The sequence below is a fragment of the Geospiza fortis genome, unplaced genomic scaffold (genome assembly GCF_000277835.1).
Source record: "Geospiza fortis unplaced genomic scaffold, GeoFor_1.0 scaffold41, whole genome shotgun sequence".
Taxonomy (NCBI): domain Eukaryota; kingdom Metazoa; phylum Chordata; class Aves; order Passeriformes; family Thraupidae; genus Geospiza; species Geospiza fortis.
In genome coordinates, this window is record NW_005054299.1 from 2,818,584 (window position 1) to 2,831,083 (window position 12,500).

Below are 12,500 nucleotides of genomic sequence, written 5' to 3' on the forward strand. Positions count from 1 at the left end.
CTAGAAAACAAAAGATTTAAATGGTTTTTTATGATAGAGGAGATGGTGATGGTTTCTGTCATTATTAAAGTGGCTTTAAACACAGATCTGAGGCTTTTAAACTTTTCTAACAAGGATCACAACTTAGAAGAGTTTGTGAATGAGAAAAGATCTGGTTCATGAGATAATCATCTAGTCTAGTTCTGTTCCAATTCGTCATGACATAACATTGCTCTGCCAACCTCAGAAGTTGCTATTCTGAAAAAAAACATTATGAAAATAGATTATATATATATTTGTTGTTGCATTTTAGTAAGTTGTAGGTCGCATGAGCTAATGGTACTGCTCTCTGTTGATTAACAGGATGCACTGTATAGGAGGCACATGAGGTGGCCCTTAAAGACATAATGCCTGTAAAATTAGAAGTATTTTGGTTGGTAACTTCCTTAAGGGAGTGTCTGAATTTTTTTGTCAAACTGTCTATGTCCTGCCCAATAAGATTATATTATTTAGTGTATATCTGGGAGATTGAAATGTAGCTGTCATTAGCTGAGCAGTCGTGCTGGTGAAAATGTAGCAGAAAAATCAAAAGGCAATTTAAGACAGAAAACATGTCTCAGTGGCTGTCGTGACTTGCAGTGGAGAGGCTTCCAGACTGACTCGTTATGATTAATTCATTGCTTAATCGTATACCCTTAACCATGAGTTGTACCCAAGACAGCTTCCAAGGAACATATGTTACAGGATGGTTTAATGTAGGAATCCCTATGGATGGTTATGTCATTGAATACAAGAACTCCTGAAGGCTTTTATTTATACCTGTAATTGATCTAATACCCAATATCAAGTAGTATATTACATGGAATAACTTCAAATTCTTTCTGTCCTTTTTTTGGGGGGGTTTAAAAAAAAATACCCCGAATTATGAAAGCTACATTAGTGTAGATTGGTTGAATACAAATGTAAGTGAGGTTTCTTTGTTTAATTAAATGTGAAACTGCAGAGGGGGAGCATTGCTAATGTTGCATTGTTCCCCCACATTTTACAGTGTGATTCTCTGATGGTTTGAATTTTACCCCAAGACTTGTCAGCATTCCTAAAAATAACTCCCTGTTAAGGAAAGCAGCAGGCACTGCTAAAACATGTAATTTAGTTGTATGGTGAAAGGTAAACATGTGAGGAATAATTCTGGTTTGACCCTGGAGACCTGGGGGATTCGCCGCTGCCGTGCACACAGGGAAGCCGAGGGGCGAGCGCTGCAGTCGGCGTTGCTGCAGCACAGCTCTGGAGTTATCTGTCACAAAGGAGATTATATCCTCCTTCTTGTGTCGTCTGCCTCAGATTGGCACTGGGGCACGGAGAATTTGCCCTTATAAAAATAACTATCTGAACATCTTCAAAATGAATGTAAGCAGCAAATCAGACTATGCAGATTAAGAGACGGCTTCCAGCTCCTGGAGATGTTATTCTCTCCTTTGCAGCTCACTGTACACAACAAATACTTCCAGTTAAATGAGCAGCTGAATCTTAAATCTTAAAACGATTGAAATGATTACAGATTGTTCAACCACTTCTGTTCAAAGTTTATTCATACATGAAGATATTCTGGGTTTTAGCACTACAGATGGAACCATTTACCTAGCCATAAGTTTCATTCATTAAATATTCAGCAGTAATAAGATCTAAATACTTAACCAGGCTACATTGTACAGCTTTGCCTGTGAATCAGCTTACAGTTGGTGGCATATTTGATCATTCAGTGTGAAAAAACTGTTTATCACAGAGTGTAGAATATTTATAAAACATAAATTTATGTATTTATTTGAGTCTCATACTGTTTGGTCAGCAAGACACATTAAATGTGACTTTCTTGCCTTAAAATGTACTCTCTTTTCCCTTATTTACAGAGATTTTTTTAGACATGTTTTTGGGTGCACAGAAAAAAGACTATATTTTTAGGTGTGGGAGAAGGATGTAGTAATGATTCACCTTTCAAAATTACATGTCTTGCATTACGTCAGTGAACAGCATCCAAGGGAGAGGTCTGCAGGAGGCTTAACTTGCCATTATAATAGAGCATGGGCAATTGTATTAAAAACTGTTGCTGGAATTTTGGAGACAATGGGAAATTTTGGACCCTGAATTTTACAGACAGACCAAGAATTTCTACGGAATCTTTCCTGCTTCTTCTGTCTGCCAGTCTTTGCCCAGTTTTGCCAACCAACCCTCAGTATCAACATATCTTACAATTTGCTTATTTCACTATGACAGAGATATTGTACCTCAAAATTCTTCTTTTTTATTAAAAAAATCACACTTTAACATATCCAGTGTTAAACATAACAGTGTCCATTTAATCTGCTTATGTCAGAATTTAGCAAAACTTATTCAATTTCGTGTGAAAAAATAATGTCTTCGTTCCTGCCTTATATATGCATATACACAAAGGATGAATAAACAGCGGTGTACACACTTACATTCATTATGTTATTCATATTTGCATGTTAATACCTGGGAATATATTATTACAAGCAGCTAAGATTATCAGTTTTAAAAAATCAATGCTTTTTTATTATTACATTAATTCCTGGTTTGACCTAACAAGATAAAATCCAACAGCATTCTTTGAAACACAGATTTTTCTCTTGCCAAATAAATGTTCTTCAACTTCTGGTGTGTGTGTAGTGATGATGACACCCAGTAGCCAGACAAACCAATTTTACTTCTGCAAATTTGCCCTACTTGCAATAAAAGTGGCAGATAATGTAATTTGGATTTTTGTTGTTGGCATGTAGGGTGAAAGTGCTTTTATCTTCTGCAAAAGCCAAGATTCCTGTGAAGAGTAGGGGAAATACTTAAATTCATGTGCAGTACAGCCCAGCCATCACTGAGATTTATCACAGTGTTTAAATGTAACCAACTTAATTTCACACAAACATTTCTATGCCAAGTGAAAGAATTGATTTGATAACTCTGTTTTGAAGATGAGTACTCAGCTTATTAAAACTGCTGTAAATTATATAGAAGAAGGGGACATATTACAAAGAGGCTGAGGATCATCTGTAATCTCTGGTACTCAGAATAACACCAGGTCCAAGGCAAGCATATCTGCAGTAGTAATGCTATATATGTACATATATGTGTAAGTGTGTGTCTATGTATACATATATGTACATATGCACATAAAGAAAAACCCATTGTGCCAAAAACCAATAAAGTGAATTTTCTTCATGTATCTTATGTTTGTATTTTTAAACAAAAACAGTGTTGGAAAAAAAATATGTTGTTTATTACAGAAAACGTTATGTGTGATATTTTAATGAGGTTTGGTGGTGGAGCTGCAAATTTAGCTAAGTTTATGCACAAGGGATTACTTATTCAATTTGCAAGAAACAATGGGATATTTAGTGTGAGAAAACCAGATTTTGAAAGTGCACAGCTTTAGTTTTGAGGGCATGAGAGAATATTTATTCCTTATTCACTAGATAACATTTTTCTAGAGTAAACTGGTCACAAGTTTTCCATAAATTAGGGATTCTGAGGTGAGTACCTCAGTTAATAAATTGATTTTCAGAAATGCTGAAAACTTGCACCCATATTTCAATTTCAGTTATTGCTTAGCAAATAGAGATAGATTTAAAATTTCATGTTCTAAGTTCTGAAAGTCTCATTTGTGGTGTGTTCTATCCTAGAAGGACAACATGCCATTGTGTTGCTGCTCTGCTGCCCTGGACTGCGACAGCACACTTGTTTGCCATGTTTTATAGTGTTCTCCTAGATAAAGGAGAATCATTGATTGCCTCAAAAAAATCTCTTCTTCACTACTCAGAAGCTAACGCAAATTCAGAAAAATGCTTTTAAGATGCAAAGATAGGTAGTCAGTTCTTTGTGCATGTGTAATGTACAGAAATAATTTCTGTATTTTTCTGAGATACAAGTTGAACTTGGAACTTTAGGATTAACTATTATGGGACTGCTGAAGCAGTTTTCTATTTTAAACACACTGGTTTTGGTTTAATTCCAGACGTCCTGTGGGCAGTCAAGAAGAGCTGCTTTTGTTCATCTGGACTGAAGGACCTTTGGAATTCATTGATGCTTCTGATGCTCTCCAGCCTTTTACTCTCTATGAGTACCGTGCCAGATCTCAAAATTCTGTGGGCTCTGTGGACAGCCTGTGGGCTTCAGCCCAGACCCTGGAAGCTTCCCCCTGGGGCATGGGAGCCCCTTGGGCACAAGCCACGAGCGCGTACTCGGTGCAGCTGAACTGGAGCCAGCCGCTCTCCCCCAACGGGGTCATCTCTCTGTACCGAGTGGTCTACCAAGAAAAACACAGCGACCCGACCTTCAGCAGCCCAGCTGTCACAGCACTTACAGTAATGGTAAGAGCTGGGCCACAAAATCAGTTTTAAGATGTTTCACTGTGCTTTGATCTCTGTTGCATTTTAAAGTCTCCCTTAACGCTGGTTAAAAAAGTGAAGTTTACAATTACCTGTTGTTTTGTTGGCTCAAGTTTTGTGCTTGACCCAATGCAGACTGAAACATTTCATGCTAATATTGGATTTCTGGTAGAGGCACGTAGATTACTCAAAAGCATGGATGTGTCATGTCTGGAGGAGTTAAGCACATGCATTTGTCAGTCTTGCTCTGAAAATACCGTTCTGAACTTTTTGTCTGACTGACAAAATAGTTTCACAGGACCTGCACAAAGAACAGCAATATCACTCCTCCTTGTATAGAATTCTATTTTTTATTTCATTTGGAATCATAAAGTGAATGAATTAATTAGTAATTACATAGTTCATATATGCAACCCATTTGCATGTTCCCTTCATAATTCATCAGTAATAAAAGCAGTTCTACTTTTATTTCCAATTCACGTACTTATATTGGAATGTTACTTTGCCCTGCTGATCTGTCTTTCTCTTCCCTTTCTTTTCCTGTTTCTATTCAGTATGTGAAAGGAGAGATTTGGGAAAACACATTGTTTTGTGAACTGACTAACAACATTGTGTAAACCAGTGACATAAATGGTTGTGTTTTGTGCATTTACCACAAATGCACAAATGTTCCTCCCCCCTGTATAGTGCCTTCTAGTCTTTCTATAGCAAGACAGCTTATAAATGGTTGGACTGAACTGTTGTGTATTAGGACAACTTGTGTACTTTGTTGTCTTCTGAAAAGAAATTTTAAAAGTTTAAGGAGGTTGTAATAATGTTTGGTTTCCTCAGCAGTGCCACCTCGAGTTCATAAACCTAGAATCTTTGTAGTCCATGGTAGTATTGAATAACACCAGAAATCCCCTAAATTCTTTATTATCCCAATTTTGAAGTATGTGGTTGGCAATTCAAGTAAGATCCCAGAAAGCTTTCACTGGAATACCGGGTAGTAACCTTTGAGTAACTTCCTCAGACAAATCTCCACATGATACAAGGGAAGAAGTTTCCAGCTTGGTAATCTTACATACCCTTGATTATAGGGTTTCAGATCAGTTTTGTGTCTAGCTTCCTGAATGGATTAAGTTTGTAATTATTTTTTTTTTTCTGAAAAGGAGAACAGTTTCTGAACTGAGTTATAGGAATAATGCACTTTTACCTTCTGAAGCAGTTGCATTCACATTGCACAGCATGCCAGGCTTAAAAAAGTAGATTGGGATTATAAAGTTCAGTGGCATTTTGGTACTTAGCTCCCTTAACTTCTTGTAAGAAAAATTACCACCATCCTAATTGTGATGATGCACCTAAGATTTTGAAATCAGTGAAAAGCCACGGCTTCTCCTACTGCTCTGCTTCAGCAGCATGCAGTGTGTTCTGAGCATCAGAATTGACCTGGCTGGTCATGCATTGCAATGTCTTCTAAGCATGCCAACAACAACAGAAAATGTCCAAGATGGTTGTACTGTGGGCAATAAAACCTACCAAAATGGTATTTTAAATAATGTTGTTACAGTGTGTTTCTTTAACAGCATCAGTTAAAAGCCTTTTAGATTAACAAGCTATTATTTACTGAATTAGTATTTTCCTGGCTCCAAAATCCTTTATTTTCCCCAAACACTATCCTGAATCAAAATGACATTCTGGCAGCATATGTATAGCTGTTCCACTAGCATTGCAGCAAAGCTGGCTTGTATGTTTTTTCTGCTGTCCTTTGTCTTGAACATGGGTCAATTATGGTATTTGCTACCCATTTTTATTTAAAATATTATACTACCCTTTGGGGACAAATCTTTTTGCACATCTGCTCCATCAGTTGCACTTACTTTAAAGTGTTGCAGCTGCATTAACTGAGTGGAATTGTTGCTGATTTATACCAAGGACCTGAGATCCTACCTCTTCTGAATATAGCAGAACAGCTAAAGCTTTGAATCAAAGATATTGACATAAAGTGCATGGAGTCATGTTATCAAAGATATCTGCAGGAGGTTAGGTCAATTATCCCAGCAGGCAAAAACCTGGACATCAACTTTCAAAGTTGGAAACGCTTAAAAATAGAATTTTATCATGAAATTGCTGATATACCCTTAACTTTAGCTTTGTGAATGAGATACTTTAATTAAAATGTAATTTTATTGAAGGAACTAGAATTCCAATGATTAAACTTCTGCCCCTTTAAAATATAGCCTTCATGGTAGTAGGCTAAATCATTTAATCTCCTAAAGCATCTCTATTGGAGCTCCCTCATGGGATATGCCATTAGTCATTCTCTCTCACAAGCTTCCATGTTACACGTAAGACTTAAAGTATTAAGAAAGCAATGAGTTTGGTCCTTTATTTAATCTGTTAGACTCCATTCTTATCCCATTAGATTATTCCAGGAAAAAAACCCCAGTGCTAGAATCTCGGTGGCTGATCCCACCCTTGCGCTTGTTGGTTGCACCCTGGTTGCTTACCCCAGGACATAAAGCTTGACCAAAACTTAGAGGAGAAACACAATCCTTGTGACACTGCAGGATACAAATTAAGCTTTTGCTAATGTCCCTGTAGACTGTTCTCATATAACAGCCTCATTTCTATCCATTTCAGAGACAAATGAGAAGCATCTTCTGGGTTTTCAAACAATTTAACAGGCTTATACTTACCACTATACTTCCCCAAATCCAACCATTTACTCCCCTTTAAGATGTATTTGAGTTAATATGTCAAAGGTATGGCTGTCTGGCATCTTAAGGTTTTCACTGACCCCTTGAAATTTTACACTGCCTGTGGAGATAAAAATGAGAACTCAATTCTCAGAGCAAAAGCTGCTCCCCCTGAAATGAAAGGAGGGTGTCCTGCACCGTTAGAAGCAAGTGACACACACATGAGCCATTTTGATCCTTCACAGTTAGGGAGCAGTGTCACCCATTTCCTTAGCTTGTTTGGCCAGGAGTGTAGTGACAGATGTTAGGTGACAGCAAGTTAAACTGACATTCTGGTTTATTTGCAGAGCAAAGTCAAGTCAAGACTGGTTACAGCAGCACAAGTGTCTCCCACAATGTCTTTGCAGTTCATTTTAACCCTCTAAAGCAGGAATCATATTTAGTGTCTTGAAAGCATTAACATGAGTGTGTTTATAGGGGAAGGGATTTTCAGAAGGTTCTCATTTACAGAAATCTACATAAAGTGACTAGATTGTCAAATCAAGCTTCTCACTCTTGTGAACTTAGGACTTAAGCTTGTGAACACAGAACCCAGAGCTGATTTCATTGTAAAGCCAATGAGTGCCTGCCAGATGTCATCAAAGCATCACAGCTCTTTAATACTGTACTGCAAATGTTGCTGTGAGGTAGAACTATGGGTAGATTTGGACATTTCTTGATAGATATTTTGTGGGTCTGTAATGGTGTTTTTTCCCATGACAATTATATCAAATGTTTGGTTGTTTATTGGGAGCAGGAGAATTCAAAGTCAGGAAGATGAGTAAAAAAACATAAAAATATGTAGCTGTTTGAAAACACTTGGAGAAAGAAAAGCATCCAGAGGGTTAAAAAGGAAAACTGCCTCTTATGGGCAGTGCCCACCAATTATTATTATTATGTAGAATCAAGGTCTCAGTGTGTTAAATTCACCTCAGCCAAGTGTAGATCAAAGAGCAACGTGCTTTTTAGAGGATGCAAGAGATAGGTGTAAGCATTATAGGTCTTATTCCTGGGAAATCCTGCACCACTGCACAGGTCTTCTCACAATGTGTTTTGCAATGTGAGGCACTCAGGCCAAACTTATCCTTAAAGGCTTTTTTTTGGCATAACCATGCCAGCTTGGGGTGAAAAAAATTAATACATCTCTTAGCTGCTATCACTGCCCCAGCAAAGGCTCTGGTTTGGATGCAGCTGTGCTAACAGTTGAGAACACATATTGGCTTCCCTTGCATTATTTGGGGAGATGGTATATAACTGCACTGGCCAAGCTTCTCTTGGCAGGTGCTGTGACAGGGAAATCTGTAGACATATTGCAGAAGAGCAGCAATAAAGACTTTGGTAGGAGGATGAAGCCTTGGCTAACATGATTGCGTTCTTATAATCAGACAGAATTTTCATATCAAATAAACTGAGTCAGAATATTAGGTATAGTTTACTTGTTAAAAAACTCCATATCAAAAATAATATATCAGAAATGTTTTTGAGTGGCCAGTACTGCCATATATTCATGCTTCCTATGCAGGATTTTTCAGATATCTGGAATCATGCATCCAGAGTTAGTTAGTTTCTATTAATAACATTTAAAAATACATAATACATTCATGTGTAGTCCTTCACTTCTATTTCCTTATATAGACCTGTGAACATTTGGCAGTATTAGAGATGAGATACCCCACAGTTATTAACTTCCTTGTACAGACTATTCAGTAATGCAGTATTTAGTACTGTGCATGGCAACAGTCTTATAGAAGTAATGAAGGTTGTAACCACAAGAATAAGAAAAAAATATGCCAAGGAGAGGCACCAGAGAAACTTTCGTGCATGCCTATTGCAGATGCCTGGGAAATTGAGTGCACCCTAAGAGGATGAGTGTAAGTGAAGGAATCCCTGTACATGCCATAAATTTAGAAGATGTGCTATGTAGCAACGAGTGAAAGCTGTAAATGGCAGTGGAGGGCAAAAGTTAAATTGGGCTACTGTACTGCTGTTAGGCAGTGGGAAGTGGCCACCTCCAGAAACAAGATGGCTGCTGAGCAGTGCCCTAATGCAGCCAAAAGATCATCTCCTTAGCTCTGCAAGGGCTTATGGGTTAGGGGAAATCATACACAGATGACTAATTTTTTTATGGTTCACAGACGATCAAAGTGAAATTCAGCAGCTGTTCAGGACAAGTGACCACTCTAACGGCTGTAATATAACCTGCTAAATAGAGAGGGAATTGCATGAGAGCAAGAGGTTAGCTGTGATTATCGGCAGGTGAGTGCTTTATTGAAGTTGAAAGACCATTAACATTGATGGAGTAATTATTTCAACTTGAAAGTAATTACCTTGATGGGTGATAACTTCTCCAGTGTTCCCAGATTTGATTGGACCAAACAATTGTGAACTCTTGAAGCCTAGAAAAATATTACAACAATACTGCAATGTTTAAATTACTGAAACCACTGTTAGAGTATTTTAATTATGCCTAACAGTGAAAAGATTTTAATGTACAACAACTGGTGACCTCTCATGTATAGAGACATTTGCTTTCTAATTTCAATGAAATGATTCCCACCTACTATGTGTGTGCTGTATGTGATGGGTTTGCAAATGAATTGTTTGATTTAAATGCAGTTTTTAAGATTCAAAGCCTTGTTAGCACAGTTTCAGGAAGGGCTTGTACTGGAATAGCTGTAATTGTTTTATTTGCCAGGAAAGCCCAGTAATGTAAAATGCTTTGCATGTTTTAATCTCTGGACCTGTTAAGCTTATACAGGATGAATACAGGACAAGTGCTTCTTCACATTGAAGGCTGCTTTAAAAAAAGTATCTGAGGCAATCTGTGTCTCACAGATTCTGTTGTTTCCATGCTGCTGCAGAATATGCTGGATTTGGCACTACAGCTCTGTTTAAATAAGCATTTGGATTGGCACTATGATGCCCCTCCAGAAACTGATTAAGTGCTTCAGTAAGCCTCACCTATCAAGACAGACATGTAAAATTGCCTAATTAGAGCAGAAAGGATGAAATGGATTGTTGCACAACTTTGATGATTTTAGAGTACTGTAGTAATAGAACTGGAGGGGAATGGTGAGAGAGAAAGAGAGAGGCTTCAGCTCTTCTATTTATACCATCCTTGCCGTAAACAAGGCCACTTCATTGTCTCCTGGATGTTTCCAGCAGCCACAGGAACATAGCTTTAGACTCTGCTGGAACTCTGCCAGGAAGGAAAGAATCCTTGTGAATTAGGAAGGAAAGGTTTGGTTGGTGTCTGTGAGGTCTTAATATGTTGTCAGGCAACTGGTGATTTGAATCAGTGTAGGTTACAGCCAAGAAGTTTATTTCACTTCTTTTTTTCTTTCATGTTTTCTCCCTAATTCCGTGTGTTACATTACACTGACAGAATTTTGTCTTTCAATAAATTTTTGGACTAGATAAAAGTAAAACCACTGATACAGTTATGTGTGACCACACCTAACCACACCCTAGATTGACTAGGCCAGAGTGCCTGGATCAATAGGTAATTTCTTCTACGAATAAATTAGTTACCTATGTGGGAAAATCTGGTGTATTTTATCCTTGGGCTTCTCCTTGTGCAAGGTCCATTTCTCACCCATTGTACAGTCTTTTTTTGACGAGTGAAACACATGTAGAACTAAGTCTTTTGAAAGATATTTATAATGGCTGTCTTCAGACACCTAACCTAGTTAAGAGCATGAATGTCCTCTACAGACCATGAAATGTTCAGAACATCTAAGGCATGGACATTTACCATCCTTGAGCTGCAGATTTTCACATGAGACTGCTTTCCTGAGGTCCATTTGTGTGCGGCTACTGATAAGTGTCAGTCAAAGAAAGTGGTTGATTTTTACACTGATTAATCAGCTTTCTTAGCCCACACAATGGAATAATGCAGCTTGACAGGTTTAAAAGCTGTTACTCTTTGGCAGGAAGATGGTGGTGGGCAGCCCTCTGGAAGTGGCAATCTTTACTGTGTGTGCACCTGCAGCCATGAGAGAATAGGAGACCACCCAACAAAGCTTAAAGACTGATTACTAAAATGAGATTGGATAAATGCTCCATATGCTGTTTCTCTATATATGTTTTTATATATACTTTTTATTTATGCTTTTCTCTGTGATTTTTTCTGTGTCTGCATTTCAGTTGTGAGAATAAGATCGAGCTAACCAGACAGTGTAGAAAAACACCACTGGCAGAATGCTTTTTAATTTGTAAAAACCAAATAAACAAAACAGAAACCCCCACAAAGCTTCATCTTATTAAATATAATTTGTTAGGAAGATGTAATATGAGGACATTCTTCCCTTTGTGCCCAGTTATGTGGCTGCAGTAAATCAGCTTTAAAAAGCAACATTTTAGCAAGCTACAGATGCTTTTTCATTTATAAGTAGAAAATAAGAATGAAGAAGGAGAAGGCAGAAATTTGTTGGGTAATATGTACAGCTGTTTTTCAAATTAGATATCTGTTTAAAAAATGCTTAATTTGATTTGACTAGATTTTAATTCACATTTAACCAAGGTCCTTAAGTGGATGTATCAGGCAACTCCAAGATAATGCTCTTTGTTGGTTAAGTCATAGGGCAGCTTCCTAAAATCCCCAGGGTCATGCTCAACAGTTAGAGATACAGGAATTCTTCAGCTGATAATTAGAAAGGCCACTCCCCAAACCCACTTCCCTCCATAGATAAGGTCTTTTACTCAAATGGGCTGAGAAGTGTTATGTCACATGCTTAGATTTCAGAGGGAATTTTAGCAAGGAAAAGGTAGTTTTAATAAATAGAGAATCCTACTTTTTTTTTTTAAGGAAAAAAAAAGGCAGCAAAAGCAAGCCATAGGACTCATGAGAATTGGTAATATAGCATAGAGCCTCATACCACTGGGGACTCCCTTTGAATCTAATCCAGGTCTACAGTCACCAAAGTCATTCTCATCAAACAGCCGTGGGGTGTCCTATGCAAGATAAGTTTAGTATTCTCAGCTGACCTCCTGTCCTTTCTCTTTACTGCTCCCTTTTGAATCCATTCCCATCACTCAGCTTCACAGCCTCATTCAAACTCATCTCCCCTATGCTTGTTGCAGTTTCCCATTTTCTGCCTGCCAAGTGACCTCTCTCTCTCTCCTCTTTCCAGACTTCACAAAAAGCCCTGGAATGCATGTATAATCTTGCCTATAATCTTGCCCCCTCTTTCTTTAGGGAGCAAGACCCTAATATCTGCATGGTGCTAGAAGATTAGTTTATCAACAGAAAGCTCTTTGGGAGTGGGAATGGGTGTCCGTCTGGTAATTTACAGCATTATATAAATATTATTTTTGAGACTGTAATAGCAATTATGGTGAATAGGGGCCAGATGGCCTCTGTATCTAGAAAGCAGAATGGCAGTGTATTTCTAATGGACTTAAATGT

At 37.9% G+C, this 12,500-nt stretch overlaps 1 protein-coding gene across 1 annotated transcript in view; it reads left to right on the forward strand.

Moving 5' to 3' along the window:
- Window positions 1–12,500, forward strand: part of USH2A (usherin) — a 371,949-nt gene that overhangs the window by 311,490 nt on the left and 47,959 nt on the right. Inside the window, 1 exon segment of the mRNA XM_031059531.1 lies at window positions 4,004–4,358. Within this exon segment, the coding sequence (XP_030915391.1) occupies window positions 4,004–4,358 (355 nt within the window).